Source organism: Musa acuminata, chromosome BXJ2-8, assembly GCF_036884655.1.
Source record: "Musa acuminata AAA Group cultivar baxijiao chromosome BXJ2-8, Cavendish_Baxijiao_AAA, whole genome shotgun sequence".
Classification (NCBI taxonomy): domain Eukaryota; kingdom Viridiplantae; phylum Streptophyta; class Magnoliopsida; order Zingiberales; family Musaceae; genus Musa; species Musa acuminata.
The window spans coordinates 48,840,325-48,860,489 of record NC_088345.1 but is presented as its reverse complement, the minus strand read 5'-3'; the positions used below and the strand labels follow the sequence as shown (position 1 = coordinate 48,860,489).

The 20,165-nt window shown below is 39.7% G+C and overlaps 3 protein-coding genes across 8 annotated transcripts; 1 reads left to right on the top strand and 2 right to left on the bottom strand.

The window, feature by feature from the left end:
• Positions 1–1,960: 1,960 nt before the first annotated feature.
• LOC103996212 (probable ADP-ribosylation factor GTPase-activating protein AGD14) lies at positions 1,961–11,316 on the bottom strand. Of its 6 annotated transcripts, none has more exons than XR_010489538.1 (16): positions 11,181–11,316; positions 10,830–11,068; positions 10,533–10,657; positions 9,053–9,114; positions 8,764–8,851; positions 8,595–8,656; positions 8,428–8,521; positions 7,894–8,262; positions 6,249–6,704; positions 6,018–6,167; positions 5,833–5,934; positions 5,662–5,745; positions 3,184–3,313; positions 3,021–3,090; positions 2,202–2,531; positions 1,961–2,069 (listed from the first exon to the last, which is right to left on the bottom strand). XR_010489538.1 is itself a non-coding variant. In XM_065122392.1 (16 exons), the coding sequence occupies exons 3-16, from the start codon at positions 10,629–10,631 to the stop codon at positions 2,393–2,395; spliced, it is 1,785 nt and encodes a 594-aa protein (XP_064978464.1). In that variant the 5' UTR covers positions 10,632–10,657; positions 10,830–11,068; positions 11,181–11,316; the 3' UTR covers positions 1,961–2,392. The 6 variants fall into 6 exon arrangements, 5 of the variants coding, with proteins under 5 accessions (XP_064978464.1, XP_018686278.2, XP_064978462.1 ...); XM_065122392.1 differs by having other exon boundaries at positions 1,961–2,531; positions 6,249–6,368; positions 6,489–6,704; XM_018830733.2 differs by having other exon boundaries at positions 1,961–2,531.
• A 2,010-nt stretch (positions 11,317–13,326) lies between these two features.
• LOC135619916 (heavy metal-associated isoprenylated plant protein 35-like) lies at positions 13,327–15,077 on the top strand. Its single transcript, XM_065122388.1, has 3 exons — positions 13,327–13,663; positions 13,788–13,863; positions 14,712–15,077. The coding sequence occupies exons 1-3, from the start codon at positions 13,388–13,390 to the stop codon at positions 14,831–14,833; spliced, it is 474 nt and encodes a 157-aa protein (XP_064978460.1). The 5' UTR covers positions 13,327–13,387; the 3' UTR covers positions 14,834–15,077.
• Positions 15,076–19,901, bottom strand: LOC135619915 (serine/threonine protein phosphatase 2A 57 kDa regulatory subunit B' kappa isoform-like). Its single transcript, XM_065122387.1, has 2 exons — positions 18,008–19,901; positions 15,076–15,841 (listed from the first exon to the last, which is right to left on the bottom strand). Exons 1-2 carry the CDS (start codon positions 19,169–19,171, stop codon positions 15,473–15,475), a joined length of 1,533 nt encoding a protein of 510 aa, XP_064978459.1. The 5' UTR covers positions 19,172–19,901; the 3' UTR covers positions 15,076–15,472.
• Between the last annotated feature and the right edge of the window lie 264 nt (positions 19,902–20,165).

Here is a 20,165-nt window from a genome sequence, read left to right as displayed (position 1 = left end):
CAATTATATGGAGTAAATCCACTTTGATAACGAACACATTATGTTTAATACATATAAATCTCTTCTTTTTTTTATGTCACATAGCATATATAGAGATATATATATATATATATATATATACTCTCATTCATATAAAATATTTATCATACTCTGCTTGTGTCAACATTTCTTCATAATTGATTTAATAGTCTATAATGACTCACATTTAGTGGTGAATTAAGTCAATAGTAGCTATGGAGCCCGAGTTCCTACCACGGCCAAATCTATGCACAAAACTAAATAACTAATCATTTGGGTGATGGCATTGGATTTAAACAAGGCACGAGAGATTTGGAAGGATCACTCCCTTTAGAGCTCCGGCGAAGAAATATAGAAAAAAATATTCATTCCAACTCTTGCTAGTGCTTGGTGCCCCCGTGGACCTTATATTTGTTTTGGGTTGAAAGAAAATATATTGAACCACAAATGTTATAACACGAATGTAATAAGATAAGCATCATGTCAATGCAAAGATCACGACACTCGCAAACGATACAAGGTACTGCTATGAGTTTGATGCCACCTAAATAAGTGAGGTTTCTCTTGTATAAGAAATATCATAATAAAGAAGGGAAGGAGGAAAGGGAATTAAACTTGCACCTCAAGTGTGTCAATATAAGTGTAAAAATAATGATTTAGCATATGAAGCTGATCACAAGATGGAGCAGTGAAGAATAGAGATTGGAGATAGCCATAATCTTCATAACTAACACAAAAAAGGAGCTTATCATGAACTATAGCGCTTCACTATTCGAAGGAATCATCACGAAGGGACATCCTCCCTCGCAATAATTACTTTTAATCTTTTTGAGGAAGAAGAGTGGATAGTAAAGGTTAAGAGAGGCAAAATAATTGATAATCAATCTAATTTCTAGAAAAAAATAATAAAGTAGAAGACATTTTGGAAAAGGGTTTAGAGAGATTAGTGAATGCTCAAATTTTAAAGGTTCGACAATGCCAAAATTATTAGTAAGCATAAAGACAATGAAAACTAAAAAATTATCCTTTTCTTAGGGGTTGTTGATCAACCAATGACTTTGTCACTCAAACCCTCTCTTTGCTCGATGGATCAACTAATGGGGCGACATGCCCATAATTTCCTTAAATTTTTAAGGGTTCAACTGGATGTTGAGGTCGAACTACTTACTTGATTGACTAGGGAAAAATCGATAGTTAAACAATGATCTCAGATTGTCGAGAATTGATTCACATCCAGGCACCATAACCAAGACACACTAAAAGTGGTTATGCATACTAACTCCAATCACACGAGTGGATCAACATCTATCTCGGCTAATGCAGTCGACTTTGATTATGAAGCTTCCTTTTATTATTGTGCAATTGAATCTTACTATCAAGTATCCTTCATCCTTGACGATAAAATCTAACCACGATTTGCCTTGCCTTCAACACAATCGAATCCAACCATAAAACATTCCTACTCCTACACTGATGTGAAACTTCCTTTTATTCTTATGCAATTGAATTTTACCATGAAGTATATCCTTCATCCTTGACGATGAAATCTAACAATGATTTGTTTTCTATACAATCGAATCCAACCATAAAACATACCCAACCACAAACCAAGATTATCTTCAACATAGTTGGGTGAGGCTAGAAGCAGCATTGATCTCGAAACAGATCAAAATGGTTATTGTGTTCTGACATCTTCCGCATACTGAAACACAATAAAAAATATATGATAAAAAAACTTAACACGTAAACATATCGACCAATGTCCTCATAACAGATCCATGACATCTTATCCGATTCAACGTCCTCCCAACATATCGACCAAGTGTCATACCCACATCAGCATCGGTTCGATGCTACCTCAGTCTTATCTGCGATTGATGACAAACAGTCGGCAGCTAGATGATACAAATTACAATCATCCATCATGGTCCCCAAGGAAAAATAACTTAAAAGATCACCTACTAGTTTCAGGAAAGTACTACAGCTCCAAGCTGAAACAATCCTCAGCACGATTAAAGAGCTCAAACAAGTGCTTCGCGCATCTAGGAAACCTGGACAAGCATACAAACACGTACAATTGGCACATCAAGCCACGCTTCAGTATATGTATGAAAAGCAGCAAAAAATAAAAATAAAAAAAGAAAAGACATTTGCCAGAACCTTCTCATCAAGAGAAGTTCTACCTCTCTAATGCTATTATTACAGCACATCTTCTCGCTACTGCCATTAAAATTCAACTTGAGATATTCTTCACTGCACCAACCCTTTGGCTCTCCTAATCAGATAAGCTAGCTCAGACTTTTCAATCTTAACGCCTACCAGGCAATGCATGGAGAGATCCAAGGCATGAACCAGAGCCGTATCGATGCAATGTTTATCCGAAAGGATTTCCTCCAGGAGGAGCAAATGTACTTGGGGGTTGTGGTTGGTAGTTTCTGGTTGCTAAATGCTGATCGCTCCCTGGTAAATTAAAAGAAGCTCCTTCCATGCTAAAACCTCTGATTGCTTGATGCCTGCAGCCATATAACCAAAACTTAGCCGCTTGTAATTTGTGGCGTAATTCAAAAGAACAAAATTACCAGTAAAAGAAGTCTTATCATATAGTGTTCAGGTACAAACTTGTGATATGTATCCAATTAATGTGGAATGTTATAATCCAGTATTTCACCAGATTTTTGATTAAAATGGAATCTAAGAACAGGTAAAGGAGCCATAAAAAAGAAATCACAAGAACCCATGAGCATGACATAATACAACTTTAACATCCCCATAAGTGAAACACAGATTTCTAACATTTAATCAAGCTTATAACATACTGCATAGATATTGCAAATGAAACAAATAATACGCATTGCACTTTTGACAGACTGACCACTGCACCAAATCTATTGCTTCTAAATCATTTACGACTTCCTGATCTATGAATACTCTAAGTAGGTTCAGATTGATTGTTGAAGAAAATAAATACACAGAAAAAAGCAAATTAACTCCAAGAGACTTACGTCACAGGAAACATAGCTATAGTTGGTGACTGGCGTATAGGACTTGCACCTTGCTGTACCATATACGGACCTGAAGATTGAATTCAACCATTGGCATCAATGAATTATTAGTCAATTATGATAACATGCCAGAAAACACAAATTAAAAGATTTATTATTTTACTTTGAGGCACAGCTGACAGAATTTGCTGTTGGGGTAACCATTGTTGGGTGGGTAAGCTGGATGTATGCAGTATGGATGAATGACCATCCACATTTGGTAATGCTCCTTGCAGCGGTGCCAAATTTGGGAACTAAACGGAAAGAAGGAATGATAACAAAAGGAACAAAGAATAAGTGAGCAGCTGCAGACCTTAGTCCTTTCTTGAAAAGTTGGCAGTCAAAGTAACATAAACTCAGAAGAGACTTGAATCATCCACCACACGAGTTGTTTTAGGGCATAATTATGTTATTATGCTTACGAATAATGAAGTTCCCCACCAAAATTACTAACTGTTACGTGAACACGATGTCTAACATTATATGTGAGGATATAGTTGGAAGTAATATAATCTGATGAAAGAATACAACTCATCCATCTGATAACATTGTATACAAAGTCGACAAGTCTGTGCTTGCATGATTCAAGCACCACGCACACAATTATCACAACAAAAAAGTAATTTGTGAAATTTAGTTACATTATGATCTGGTGGCCATTGCAGATGCCCTGACTATTCCTAGTAACTTAAGAATAGTACATAACAAGCAAGTGTTTCCCATCATAGCATCACTCCAGTTCACTCCACATGCTCAAGAAATCAATTGCAAAAAATTAGTGATATTACAAGAGGAGGCAGACACATTAATAAAACGGCACAGAACATGTTGGGAGAATGATGAAAAATCAATGTCAATAATGGTGTTAAGAACTTGATTCAAGAATTCAGTAACAGAGTACAACAAGAATTAAGCAGATGCATTAACAAACAGACAAAAGAGAGGTGGCAAAAGATATGATTACTATTAGTGGCATGCGAAGAGAACAGAAGAAGGCCTAACAAATTTTAATAAAAAATATAAATAAAATTTTAAATACTCTTTACTAAATATATGACTCTTTATAAATCTTAATGATGGCAAAAGATCAACGTAGCTGATTTCAAGTAGTTGAGACTTTATGACTTTGTTGTTGTTGTCATTGTAGTTTAGGGGTTGTTCAAGAACTTATTGTGTTTAACACGAAAGAAAGCTGTTAGCATGACCTTTATCCCTTTTCTTCCCAAGCTCACATATCGTCCACTTCAGAATTCAAAAAGGACTAATTTATGTTCAGAATAGAGTTGATTGGAATAAACAAGGAAAGACGAACAATTTATGATATAGTTGCAATCTTATTGAAGCAAGCATTTCTCTGACAAAATATGGCAATTTGGTACCTGGATTTCTCAGTTGACAGGCCATACTATCCTATTACTTCAGTTAAACACATTCAGAAACTGAAATTGTTTAGTTCAGCCAAGATCAGACATTAAACTGATCAGATTGGGCTGTCCTCACTGCCCAATTCTGAAATCTAAGATAGCCTGAGGTTAGTGTTGTTTTTAGTTGTCTTATGCATGTCAGGGAGCCAACCTGGTTCAGTACCCAATTCGGTTGCAAGGTTGGAGTGCGGATATGAGTGGATTCGGCTGGATCCCTGCAAAACCCAGCCATGAAGCATCCCAAATACCTAAACGTGACCGAATCTAGACATAAAACGTCTCGAATCCCTGATGCGACTGATTCCATCCATGTAACATCTCAACTCCATGACTGAAATTGACTTGATTAAATCCAGCCATGGAGCATCCCAAATGCATGACATGGTTGATTCAGATCATGAAGCATCCTGGGTCTATGACATTGACATGCCAAGTCAGAGGAGCATCCCAACCATATGGCGTGGTCAAGTTGAATTTAGAAGCACCTCGACCACCCAACGAAATGGAAATCACCCGGCAATTTATTTCACCAAAACATTGTGCCCTGACACTCTACGTGTATCGGAGCACAATGGGGCAGATGATATGGGAAGTTTACATCTTCACCATCCCAACACTCATATCAGAGACTCCACCATGACATTTAAGTGACTCCTCAAGTCTGAGAAATGTCCGCCAAACTCCACGAAACCACTCTCATGAAATAACTTCCCATGAAATTCTGATGCTTATTTGACCCATCTTTAAAAGGGCTTCAGGTACGAAAATAACTTCTCTTTCAAAAGCCCTATTTTCTCCACACATTTAACCTAAGTATCAGAGGGGCATTCGTCGGACCTATCCATACACTCGTTTCGTGACATATGTCGACCTTACAACCCAATTGGATTTGGTACTGAAATAGGTTGGCTCCCACATGCACATAGGACAACCAGTGGTACCCACATATCCTTGATAAAAAAATGTTTAGATTCTCTGTCATGCAGTACAAAGTTTAGAAAAATTAAGGTGTTCAAGTGTATACAATGTGGAAGATTCATTTTGCTCATCAAACTATTAAAGAATCAAATAGAGAATACCCACTATTTATGCAGTGGATCATTACAGAATCCCAAAAAGATAAATTTGTTAAAAAAAGACTCCAAAACATATTATAATCATCACTATAGTCAACATACCGTGGAAGCATGGACTAACTTTGGTTCATCAACAAAAGCAAATGGGTTTGATGATGTCAAAGAATGAGAATAAGCTGGCAGAGCCTGCAGTGGAAAAGGTTGCAAGTCATCATAAAAATTATGACATTGCAGAAAGTTTCCCATTAAAAGATGAGAAGCAGTAGCACATACAACTGCAGTTGGATATTGTGTACCATAGCCCATATAACGCTGAGATGTCTGATAATAAGAGAATGGAGCCAATGTTGATGGATAAGTCATGGTAAAAAGATCCTGCAATTGAGTTGATAGTCATGAAGAATTCCCACTGCTTCAAGCATGTGAATCATTACAAGACCCTGTATTCAAATGATTACCGCAGGAAGTTCTCTTCTTCCACTAGGCTTTGCCTCTGAAAAAGAAGACTCTGGTGAAACTCCAGCGGTGTGTTCATGAAGTGGTTTGTACACTACTTGAGATGATTGACCAGTTAGAGTAGCTGTGGTTCCATGTGAATTTGGTGCAACCTGAAGTGAATTGTGTACAAAACCTAATCAGTTATTTACTAAATAATCTAACCAGGTTAAAATATTGACAAATAAAAATACCTGGTTGCTTGGAGCCCCAATAACAGGTGTGCTGAATGGTAGATTACTTGACTGAACGTTATGAGCTTGGAGTGGAGAAAGCTGGTGCTGCTGCATGGTTGGCCATTGCCCAGAACTAGTCTGGTTGGAAAACAAATTGATCCCAGCAACAGATAAGCTTGGAGTCCTAGCAGCAGAAGCAGTCTGCGGAACTGACAACTGGGATAGCACAGATTCCAGTGTGCTTACAGCTGGTCTCACCTGGGTCACCTTCAATTGGGAAGAGTCATCAAAAGATGCCCAACCACCACTTTCAGCAGGCAAAGAGGCAGTTTGTTGGGGTACGGATTGATTAACAGCTCCAGCAACAGGAGGAACAGGATCTGCATCAAAATCAATCAAACTTCCAGAGCTTACCAATTTCAGCTCAACTGAATTCCCAATACTGGATCCTCTGCTACTTGAAGATGCCACATTCTGAAATATACCCTAACAATAAGTATCTAGCCTTAACAGTTTCCTATAAGAAACTCATGCTCAAGATTCAAGCAGGAGAAGTTACAATCCAGGAAAGAAGTTTATTTCAACTTGCAGTAACCATGCAAAAGAAATAATTTCAAAATAAGAAATTCATGCTCAAGATTAAAGCAGAAGTTACAATCCAAGGAAAGAAGTTTATTTCAACTTGCAGTAACCATGCAAAATAAGTAATTTCAAATTGTAGTAACCCTGCAAAAACAGGTCCCACAGGTGGATAAATTGGAGATCGGTCAAGAAGTATGACTCAAGCAAACTACATTTCCATCTCTTGGATGACACCCATGTATAATATCCATATCCTTTTTGAGTCTCATGCTTACAGATCAGTGGGTTTCATGACATCTCAATAATGCTTACCAAGATATCATCATATACCAGACACAAATCCAAGCAAAAGTGCATATTTCAGGTATGATTCAATTCCTGATTATGAATTTATTGTGAATAGCTTTTTAAGTAGAATAATGAGATTTTCTAGGTTCTAGTACAACATAATTTACATATAACTAGTAAAGGATTACATGAGAGGTAAATGGATAATCTACTGAAGAAGATTACACAAAGACATTGCCAAAATGGATCAAAAGCAGTAAAATGTATAATATTTGCTTAATATATGGTTATATAAAATTAACAACAAAACAAACCTATCTTAGATGAACTAAGTGACTGTGTCATCCTAGTTTAGTTCCACATCCAATGTGCATGAAGAATTGAGTGATTTACCACTAAAATCCTGGAGGTTCTTCTGGAGGTCTACATTCTCAATGGATATACTCCTCAAATATTGCAGTTGTTTTTTTTATTACAAGCAATAAAACAACTGCAACCAATAATATCAATATAAAACAAACATCCAAAACAGGACAAAGAGGCAATCACTTTGATCTTGAATCAAGCACAAGTTTGGGTAAATATTTGAAATTTGAGAATATGATGGTTCATATCTGGTATGACGAGTTTAAGCAAGTGCGCATAGCATCACCATATTAATGATAAGACTAAGACACTAATTTCCACCAGAAGGAAAGTGCATAGGTGCATACACATGCAGACAAGATTAATTTACATAAAAAGCACATGAATGTGCCAGAAATACTGTATTATTAGACACTATAAATTTCACCTGTATAGGTGCAGAAGTACGAGGGAATTGAAGTCCACTTGGTTTTGCAGGGTCACCAATTGGAGCAGGTGGAACATTGATGACTCCTCCAACAGGTTGTACCACAGGAGATTTAGATGCATCAACATCTTTCTGTTGGTTTTGTGACCTCTCCTCAATCTTTGGACCATCAGGAAACTGCTGGTCCACAATATTGCGCTCTTGATTTCTGTGTACAGATTTATCATCTCTGTCAAAGCGACCAGGGCTTGTTCTGTAGTTGTATGCAGGACTTGCAGAACCAGGTCGTTCACCATAACTTCGCCCATTTGTATCATCATATGGTGGGCTTTTGGAACCCCTATTTAAATAAGAATCTTCAATATCACCCTACAAATTAGTAGAATTTGTCACAAGCAGATATGGTAAGGGATATCATATGCCTAGGTACCACAAAATAAGTATCACAAAAACCAACAATGTCAGAATCACACTATATTCAAGATGATAAATGTAGCAAATATTTTAAGATCTTCCAGAACACTAAATTATCACCTTCACTCTTGGAGGTCTGTCAAAACTTCTTTCCCCTGCATATCTCCGGTCCACATAGACATGCTTAATGAATTCTCTAAGTCTGTCAATATTACTGAAACCAAATGTTGAATAAGTTTACAACCTAGACAGGTACAAAAAAGAAAACACTAGAATCAGCAGTAAACCTGTTATCAGGAAAGGAATGATGCTGTGGGTCCCACTCTTTGAAATAAATTTCTTTAGCACGCTGCATATAAAGGACAAAGTTAAAAGATATCACAGGAAAAGTCAGAAAGAACTATTTTTTGAAGAGGCATCAGATTAAAGAAGTGCTTGGATGGGCAGCTCTCCAACCTCATTCCCTCCTTCTTGAAGAGCAGAAACTTCCTGTGAAGTAAATTTGGCCATGGATATAGACTTTACGCGGTGTGTGAACTCTCGACTGAAAAATATAGTTGTGAGGTCAGCAGAGAAGCAATGAAGAATAGTATGTCATCCAAGATATTCGGCAAAAGACTCATTATCAAACATATATATTTTTAATAATCTTCATGATCATAGATAGGTGCATGCCAATCAAGAAAGAGAACCAGTGACCAACAAAATAAAAAATAACTAAAAGGAGTTGACAAGAAACACTTACTGTATTCCGCTACAATTTGTACATATGAATGTCCAGAAATTTGTGCATACATATTGAGGCCCCTGTCGATGAGAAGTAAATTAACATAGGCCATCTTCCATAACAAAGGTCATCTCACTTAAAATCCCAACTCTAAGCAATGCAACTTAAAGGTGTATGAGCTAGATGATAAAGAAGTCACAAAGCAACAACAAACTAGTCTTGGTAATCTGCAATATTCAGTCATTCTTCATGTAGTTGTTCTGTTACGCAAATTACTATGACCATATTCAAACACCAGCCATCACTATATGATTAAAAGTCCCTAGGGACATTTGTGACACACGACACATTTTGAAGAGATACGAGATACATTTTTCATTTATGAAAAAGGACTAAATCACCCCACGCACTCTCATCCCCATCTTTTATTATTTCCCTCGAAAAGAGAAGCACAGGATGAAGTACTTGGTCGATACACTTGCCACACATGAATGTTTGTATTATAAGAACAAAAAAATAGCATCCATGAAGAAGGCCAAAATATATTGCAGGACAACAAGAAGAACCTCCAGAATCATATAGATTACTTTAAGACGGTTATGGAGCGATTTTTATATAGATAAGCATACATCAAAAATACTCATGGAAATGGAGTATATTACTTTGAAACAAGATGGTGTGGCAAAAGACTAACATAAAGTAAACATAAAATAAGTAAAACAAACAAATTTGTCACGTGGAAATGGAGTTTCTCCTCTCTGTTCCAGCTGAATACAACTGAAAACTGTGAAAGAAGACTAACATAAAGTAAATATAGAATAAGTAAAACAAACAAAGTTGTCACATGTGTCACTAGAGTCAAAGAAAATGTAATGATCAGATAGAATTTTAGTACTAGAATCGTTCCTGTTAAAAGTTTCATTTGTGACCAGTCATGTACTAGAATTTTAGTTTCTCCTCTCTGTTCCAGCCGAATACAAAAGTTCCCAAGCAGATAAAAGGGGGAGGTGGCAAGCAAAGCACATGAGACGCCCATCTGGTAAACTATAAAAAAAGATAAAGAAAATCAAGGTACATCTGTCAATTTGAGTGATGCTACTCAAGGCGGAAAAGAGAAATATAGCTGGCATAGAATTTAATTTTTTACGGAATTTAGTGTGTCATGTGTCTCTCACTCCAAAAAGTTCTCAAGGAGGCTATAGTTTTACAAAGTATCATTTGGAACCTATATCTTTTTCGTGTTTTTTTTCAATCTCTCTGTATGTCTGGTTGATGCCCCATGCGTTACTGAACCTACAAGTAAAACGAGAAAGGGTCGCCAACAAATGCTGAAGGAACCAGAACAACTAAATTTTAGATATATCTACATATAGTATGTTAAATCGGCAGAATTAACCTAATTCAACGACATGAAAAAGGAGGAGAAGTTGAGATCTGGCTAGGGTAGTTGGGGTGACGGAAGAAATAATGAAAAAGAGATACTGATAAGAAGTAATACCAGACTATTGCAGTTGATGCATCTCCGATTTGCAGGAAGCTTCAGGAGCCCGCGGATGATCCTTTCGTTCTTCTCATCCTCCCTCACCCGACTCGCCATCGGAATCCCCCTTTTCCTTGCTCCCACTAGAAGCGACCCAAGTCCAAGAAGAGGTATAGTCAAGTAACGGAAAGAAAGAGCAGCCCAAAGAAACTGAGGGGCTATGCTAAGACTCCTCAAGATCTGCAGCCTAGCGAGACGGAAAAGGGAGGCACAGAAAGAAAGCAAGAAAGGTCAAAGTGTGAGCAGCAAAGAAACCTTTTTTGTCGTCACTTTATCCTTTTTTTTTGCTCTCGATTAGGGCTTAGGATAGAGAAGAAACTTGGACTCTCGCGAGAGCAGCAGCTACTAGAATATGGCGAAAGAATTGGAACGGGGAGAGGGGGCACGGATGACGGAGAATCAGCCGCATCGATCGATCTGTCCAGATTCGGGGATTTTTTGTTGCTTCTGCTTCCCTTCAGATGGGGTTGCTGCTACTGCTGCCGCTGCTGCTGCTGAAGATGGATATATAGTTAATCGATGATAATAATAATAACAGTAATAGTAATAGTAACCGAGAAGGAAAAAAGGAAGAAGAGAGAGAGGATCGCAAGAATCCTCGTTGACCTCCGCTTCGGATGTCATTTGAAAGGGAGGAAGACGGTCTTCCCTTCGGTCTCTCTGGATTGGAGCAAAATGTTTCGCAGGTGGGCGACGGGCGCCTTTGGCGGCCCAAGCTGCGTTCACGCCCCCCGCATTTGTCCTTGAGAACGCCCTGAATTTACACATACGCCACCAGCGCATTTAAGTTTATCGCCACCTTTGGCGGCCCAAGCTGCGTTCACGCCCCCGCATTTGTCCTTGAGAACGCCCTGAATTTACACATACGCCACCAGCGCATTTAAGTTCATCGCCACCTTTGGCGGCCCAAGCTGCGTTCACGCCCCCGCATTTGTTCTTGAGAACGCCCTGAATTTACCCATATGCCACCAGCGCAGTTAAGTTTATCGCCACGTTCCTGTTTTCCCGAATCGGAAGTGGAGCTCCTGACCATCCGCTGTCATAATTGGCAATCTGATTCTGTCGGCAGATGCATGACCCGTAAGAGTTGCTACATCATCAAAAGTATACTCGATCCGCTTGTTTATCATGTATCCCCCTACCTGTCAATCTGCGCTGTTGCTGCACAGAACATCTGCGCTGGAGAGATGTTTGTTGATCGAGTACAAGAAACATGATCGATACATTTCCATTCTCCGTCACCCTGCGGCTAATGCGCATAGCATAGGCTGGCTCTTCTTCTGCAGCGGTGTTTCAAGGAAATTGCGGCGTGCTAGATAGATACATTTCCTTTCTCTTGCGCGTTGCTTTCTCTATGATCACTCCTGCCTACCATCTATCTCAAACTTAATTGTGCTTACCTCGGTTTCTTCCTGCTCTGTTTTTCGGAAAATGATTCCCTCTTCCTATAGTTAAGTCCACCGGAAGAGGTTCTCCCCGTTCGAAAATGATTACCTCTTACTATTCGTTCCTTCAAGAATTTTTCCCCCCACCACCACACACAATCATGACCTCGACTTGGGTTTTTGTCCGGCTGCATGTGATCGATGTTCGCGAGCCGCCCCAGCAACGCCATTAACGATTAGAAATCAAACAGTATTCTCCTTGTATTGCTAAGTGTTAATACCCGGTCACGACTCATCACGACCATCCTCGAAGAGGGGTAGCAAATGTTTCCGAACTAGTGGCGGCCTTGTTCGGCCTTACCATCAGGTCTTCTCGGGCCAAGAACGGAAACCAAGGAACAGATGCTGCATGCAGGGTGTACACTTCTTTCCACGTCCATCTCTCTCTCTCTCTCTCCTGATGCCTGATGGTAGGATTTCCCTGTTGATAACTATCTACACTTGCATGCAGGCATTTATACTTCGTCCGCATCTGATCCGGAGAACATTGTGGCTGTTAAGCATGCCAATATATCAAGCTCTGCTATTCACTCCGAAAATTACAAGTCATCTCGAGTGCCGGGCCTTTTTGTTGGTCTGCTAATTCCGCGTATACTGACGGCCCTTATCAACCAATGATTCCTCTCAATGCCTGCTGCAGGTCTCATGTTTGAGCTATGGTGACACGGAAAGTCGAAGAACCCTGGACCATTCAACGTACTATGCGCATCTATGATGAATGCAGTAATAGTTTCAGATACGCAATGCGGGAGCCGGCGAGAGACCCGAGCAGGAGAGGACAACAAACAGGCTTAGCAGCATTGCGGACATGAAGCAACCCATCATCAGGCTACGCAGGCCTGCAGTGCATCTGCTTAACGATGGTTCTCGTCAATCCGGAGTGACATATGGTCTGTCAGAACAATTTTTACTGATGCGGCAAGTCAAAGCTCGCATGCAATCATTCCTACGAGAACGTACCATATGACATGAGCTACTCTGACCTTGGTTTTCCCACCTTAAGCATCCATCCTCATCTAACTCACCTATAAATAAGTATTTCGACAAGAGTTTCCCACATCACTTCGGGTAAAAGCTTGTCTATTTTTCTCGGTCTGCCGGTCGTCCTTTCAGGCATTGGTCACATGGGGGTTGCAACCACTTGACTTCTGTCGACCAAAATCTTGACTTCAACGTCCTGTCGCACTGAGCTGGTCAACTGGCGATGACCAACCAGAGGTAACCAAATCTATCTTCTGGGTAACTGGACCAGTCTGATTTAACGATTAATGTTGAAGTTTTGGTACATCGATCAAGCGAGGCTACACTTGGCTAGCTTCGTTATAAGTCCAGCTCTCCCAAGGTTACTCGGCAGCGAGTGAATTCAGCATGGTTGATGCTTGGAAATTTTCAGCTGGTTCTTCCAAGCTCCTTGGGAGTTGCGGTGGTTGTAGCTCCGGCCGAACGGAGAGATCAGGATGGAAGATAATAATGGATTGTTTCTCTCTTGCAGTCTCTCCGAACTCATGTGTTTGCGTGAAGACACAGGAAGAAGAGGATGGCCTCGAGAGGAAGTCTCTCATAAAAAGCCATGTGGAACAGGTGATAAAGATCAAAGATGTTCTTGATGGTGCCAAGACACTGGCTTTTCATCTGGAGCCCAAGGTAGTCCTTGAAGCATTCTTACCTCCATATTCTAATGAGATTTCCTTGGGTTGTTTAATGGCTGAACTCGGTTGTTCTGAAATCTGGCATATTGCTATATCCATATAATGTGTGAATTCTGCAGACTGTAGTTCTGAAGGTGTCGATGCACTGCAATGGTTGCGCAAGAAAAATTGAAAAGCACATCTCGAAGATGGAAGGTATAGATGAATTTTGCAGTTTGCTCATCGTTTATGTTCATTAACGTCAGGAAAAATAAGCAAAAAAAAAATGTGTCTTGCTCCGCACATACAGTTCTCAGATCGAACGAATACCCTTTCAACACAGTCTTTTCTATGGTTCAGAGACGAAAACTCTTCAAATACACACCAGCATGTCACACCATATATCGTCTTTATGATTTCTACTCGACTTGCTAGTCTATAGTTATGCCTCTGACTGCAATTCCATCGATATGCATAAATCTTCCGAAAAATTAGCAGGCTTGTCATCGGGGACTGACTTCCCATCATCGCATGCTAAGAAGCATTAGCTCTTTCCGAGTCTCCTTAGCTCATATCTAGAATTTGTGTCTCTTCTGGAATGAACTAGTGCTACCATTCAGATTCCTTCTCCTACTATTCTTGTTGATGCCGAGGCTGGTGGGATTTTTCATCAGCTAAAAGAACTCTTCGCATTTACTTTATCCCGACATGGATGGATAATATTCAAAGCAACGATTAAGCAAGAGCGACGTTTCCCACCGTCCTCCTGTGGCGTAATCGTTGCCTCGAAGTGCATGACAGCACATGGGGCCATTGTTAGGATGGGGATGAATTCATGGAAGATCGAGACGATGAACCATCGGGAGGCAAGAAATAGAGAGATCTGTTTGGGTGACCAAGTCTGAACGTGTAGTTGTTGTCTGAGCAAGCTTTCATTCGGTTCATATCTGTACTAATTTCACTGGCAATGACGGTGCGAAATTTAGTCGGCATCATGTAAGAGAAGAAAAAGGAAGCGCTGAATCACCATGATCTGCCTCACTCGATCAACTCTGTTTCTGTAGGAGTGAGCTCCTTCAAAGTGGACTTGGAAAAGAAGAAGGTGGTCGTGGTCGGGGACATCACTCCATTTGAGGTGCTGGAGAGTGTATCCAAGGTCAAATTTGCCGAGCTGTGGTTGGCCTGAGCTACAGTTGTTGCTCAAAGAACACGTACTGTTGTATTGGTTGATGCAGTTTCTGGAAAGAAAAGACGAGGATTGGACTGGCGCAGGTGATTTATTTGCAAGAGCCAGGCATTCATGTGCAACCCTGCGTTTGGCTGGCTCTTTTTCCACTTCAACTCAGGTATTATAAGCCCTCATAGCAATTATAAGAACCCATTAACTTGTTTGAAACCAAAACATTATCAAAAATACCCAGGCACAAGTTAATAGTAATATAACAGTCTAGTTTTTGACTGAAAAAAAGGTGTTACACCTATCATCAAAAGTGTTCCACAAAAGCATGCATCGCATGCTGATGGGTTAGCAAAGAACATTGAGAAATATTTCCAAAACTGTGATAAGACAAAACCATAAGTGAGCAAGCGAGGGATAAGGAAATTGGCCCATGCTCATAATAAATAGCATATGTGCCCAAAATGCTTGAGATTACTCTCACAAGCATTGCCTTCACACAGCAACAACTTCTAGCACAGTAATTAGAGGAGATGACACAAGGAGAGAGAGAGAGAGAGAGAGAGAGAGAGATAAAATACTTGGGCAGAATGAACACCTTTCAACCTATTCCTTCTCATTTTCCCCAAACCATTTCCGATCCTTCAACTACGTAAGAGCAGCAGCAATTGGTGGAGCAATTACAGGTACCACCAGGACTGTTGTGTTTCTAGTTACCGGATGGAAGGCAGTGCTAGTCTCCATATGCTCCCAGATCAATCTCCGTTTCTCCTCCATTGTCTTTTGCTTCTTTTCCTTCTCCTCAAATTTCTTTTTGCAAGCCAAAACTAGCTCTTCGTCCATTTCAGAGAACATTTTCTTCACATATTGTGTTAAATTCAGAACTGTTTGATTCCAGTGACTCTGGAGGTTCCTCTCTAAAGCTGGCAAAACCAGAGGCATGATTGCTTGCCGGTTTTGTGCCATCAGATTAATCACATGATTATTATTCCACAAGAACAGGGCCCTCTCTGCAACCTGAAAACCATTTAACATCTCTTCAAATTATTGACGATGGAAAAAAAATAAAAATAAGAATAAAGGTCGCTGCAAGAAAAGTAATGAATTTCAGTGCCAGGATCAGATCAAGACAAATAGAGTCATATTCGAGAACCACTTTGTCTGATAGAAAGGGTAGCTACATATACATCACTCCTCATTGATGTGCAATAAGATAACACCCATTGATGAGGCCTCAGCACTTAAAACTTACACACGATTCAAATGGTAATAACAATTATTATAGTGCATTATTTATTGTTTGCTAACCACAAAAATGGAAATAATAAATTACTATGCTCATCTATATCCAAATCTACATACAAATTAGGTAATCACATAGAAGAAAAACAAACTGGAAATATTTGATTGAGTAAACCATTGAAGAACCCTTTCTGTTAATAATACAGATTTATCATAGAGGCCACTAGAAACTGCTTTGCAACATAGCGTTAGCATATTCTTAAAGAGAATACTATTAAATATCGAAGCAAAACAAACAAGAAAAGGAGAACATGATAATGGGGGAAACAAAGAAAAAAAGGCATGATACAACTCTAGCTGACACAACGATCTAAAAGAAATGATAAGGAATAATTATAAACTAGGATTTGCATAAATTTAGGTATATAGAGAAATGTGAAAATATAAACCTCAATTTCATCGTAGAGTTGCCTTTTTACAACTTACGTTTCAAATGCTCAAGCCATCAAAATAATTTCTTTCCTTGCAAGGGTATACCTATTTACATTGATCCCCCATACCACACATTTGTAATGAACTCGTGTACTAGATCATGTTTCTCTTTAAGATAACTGTGAAAATATGCATGTGCCTGTTCATATAAATCTCACATTGAATATGCAATTACTTTCGGCTGAACCTTTAGATGTGAAATATAGGTTCTTTCCAAGAATTTTCAGACGAATAACTAACTAAAATGATCTTAACCACTATATGATTGAATACACAAAATCAAATCACATATTTTAGTTAATAGAACAAACACACAAAAAGTTTGAGAAAATCTCTGCTCTTACTGGAAAAAAAGAGACATTTGGTGCTATTTCTTTGAATATTGTAACTGCTGCATTGTGCTTGTCAGTCTTGTCTTAATCCAGTCTTGAAACTGCTCTACACAACAACAACTGACAACAAGCTTTATTGCCCAACTATTTGGGGTCAAAAACATGGATCATTTTCCCACCATTGAGCAAAGGAACCAAGTCCAACCTATAACCAAAATAAAGAAAAGACTATGGGGCCTGCGATTGACATGATTTCTCTTAGAATGAATATAAAGTGCTAGACGCATAAAATATTCTCTTTCTTTTTGGAACTTGAATGAACATGGGTCTACTAGTTTCATAGTTCTAACTCATATCCATGATTATGTGTCACACTTGAGCAGTGATCAAAGAAGGTCCACACAGAAAACAAGTAATCCCAATAATCTTTGGTCCTTGATCATCAAATGGCGAGTGTAACACCATTAACTTTCAGTATGCCATTAGAAGCCCCACATACATCACCACTGAAATGTAACTTCCATGTTTCAAGAACATACAAATTAGCCAGAGCATCAGAAGCTTGACTTAATCCATAACTAAGAGCATTCAGAGGAACATGCAAGGGGTGGCGCTTGTTTGCAGAATTTTACTACAATAAGCAAAAAAAAAAAAGGTGACTGACAAGAGTCACAAGACTGTAATGTCAACCAAAAACCAACAGATCTTTCAAATTACCCCAGAAAGTTCACATCATGATTCAGAGATGATGAGCCGAATGAACATGCACATATCCAGACAGCACAATGATATCTTCTTTTTAGCCAAGAAACAAAAGGAAGACCCAACAAAATATAATCATCATCATAGTCATCAACGATATGGTAACCATAAGTGAAGATTGCATGCTCTGCCAGAAATTCAACAAAATTCTACAAGATTAATTAATTAATTTATTAACCCTAACAAGATGGAGTGGACCCTAAGAAATTCTTTTGGAGCAGAGAAAATACATGAGAACTTACAGATAAAATATCAAGCTTTCAAAATTGTACTTTAAGCTTGTGCAATAGGAAGCAAACCCAAAAAGGCTTCCATGGACAATAAAGGAGGCCTAGATAGAAACAATCATTATTACCTGGAAGTGGGAGCTGTTGATGCAGAAACCAATCCTCCGAAACAATGGGATCATACAGCCTTGGAGTTCTGCCGTGTTAGTAGCCTCCAAGATTTCCTCCAACTCACTCAGAAACATAACTTCCTTTTGACTACTTGTGACTGGCCAATATCTCAACAACCCTTTAATTACTGAACTTGCCAGCTTAGGCTCTTTCTCTATGAACTGTGTGACACAGTAAGTTAGCTGTTGTTGATAAACGCCTAATGTTTTTGGTTTGTGCAGAGGCATCAGGACCCTCCACAACAATAATTTGTGCTCCTCCTTAAGAGGCTGTGCAAATCCACTGATCACACTGCCAAAAACTTCTAAAATCTCCACAATCCCATTATGGCGGTCTGTCTCAAACACAAAACGGTAGAATATGTTGCTCACTGCTTTTCGGATGAAAGGGCGATGCACCATAAATTTTCCATAGATCCTATGCAATATTGTTTTCAAACAATCCCTCTCTCTGGGATCATCGGAATCAAAGAGGTCAAGCAGTCTCATGACAAATGAATGATCTATATATTTCTTTCCTATTTTACTATCAAGGTATGAGGACTCTATAAACTTTTGAAGTAAATCATAGACAAGTTGCAGATGGGTCCAAGCAGAATCGTACACTGGCACTTCCTCTTCAGCCTCCCCACCACCATTACCGGATCGCGTGTTTGGAGGGAAGGCCCTAAACAAGTTAATGGCGATCATTTTACAGCTAGCAGAAATGACAGGTTCAGTGAACCGAGAAGTCCCAGCATCAACATAACCAATGAGATCTAACAGCACCTGCCGCTTCATATCCTTCTCAGCGGAGTTCTTGCTTGGATCAGAGAAATCGAAGACAAGGCAGCAGAAGTTTAATTTACTAATGAAAAGGTTCTGCTTTTCCGCATTAGGGACATCTTTGAATAACAGTAGAGGTTCGGCGCTAGTGACAACACTCGATGGGAAGATAGCAGAAGCAGTCCGCTTCAAAGTGGTAGATCGGGAGGAAACCACATTGTCACCGCTAGTCCGATGGATTGAGTTCCCGTTCACGGAACCCGTCCCGTTGTTGCCGGGCGGGAGATGAGTGAGATCCAAAGAAGCATCGGATTGGAAAGACTTGTGAGGTAATTTACTCAGGAACTGCTTCCACATGGTGCCAAAATAGTGGAGGCACTTAGATCAAGCTCTTGCTGCGGGAGTTGGGCGACAAGAATGGCATGCACGGAATCTAAAATACCGATGCCACTTGAGGACTTGAATGTGGAAAGATTCGACACATCAACAACGATAATTCTTGGTGGAAATGAAATAGGAAACTGACATTATTAGATGCGATTGATCTAGAAAACTACTACTCCTCCCTGAAGCCCTAAGATGAGACGTGGAGACTCTGAAGGAGAAAAACACAGTGGCGAACAAACTAACAGAAGCCTACGGGATACGATTCAGAACCAAGATCGAGCAGCAGAAACCATAATTGCCAACACAAACACAAACACAAAAACAAGACCAATCTTACGTCAAGCTGTGCTAACGAGAGTGAACCGACTCGAGATCTCCACCAGGGAACGCAGTCGGAAGAAGGGGGCCGAATGCAAGCCCTCGGAACCGCTGGAGCAAGATGATTTTAAGGTTCTTCCGGGTTCACGGATGTGAAGAGAAGAGCTGGATCCGAAGCTTGGTTCCGAGAGGCGGCGGCGAATTCCAGCAGGAACTCGAGAGATCAGATCCGGCTTCGATCTCTCCCACCCTCATTACAAGGGGGATGGATCCGCCGAAGAGGAGGAGGAGGAGGAGGAACCAAAAGCGGCAATAGAGAATAATAAGAAAGAAAGAAAGAAAAAAAAAAAAAAAAAAGAATAGCAGCGGCGACCGGTGGCCCTCCCCTTGCCTCCACCTCCGCCTCCGCCTCCGCCTCTTTCATGGTTCGAAGCATCTGAGCCGTCGGCACGAGATCCATTGGTCAAAATAAACTGAACCGTTGATTTTTGCGAGGATGGACCATGGACTTGATAATGCCGAAGACCAGAAGCAGAAGAAAAGGGAGGAAACTGCGAAACATTTGATTTTTACTTTTATTTATTTATTTATTGGTTAGGCTTATTATTGTTGGAGTGTAAAACCGATAAACATCATTTTTTTTATA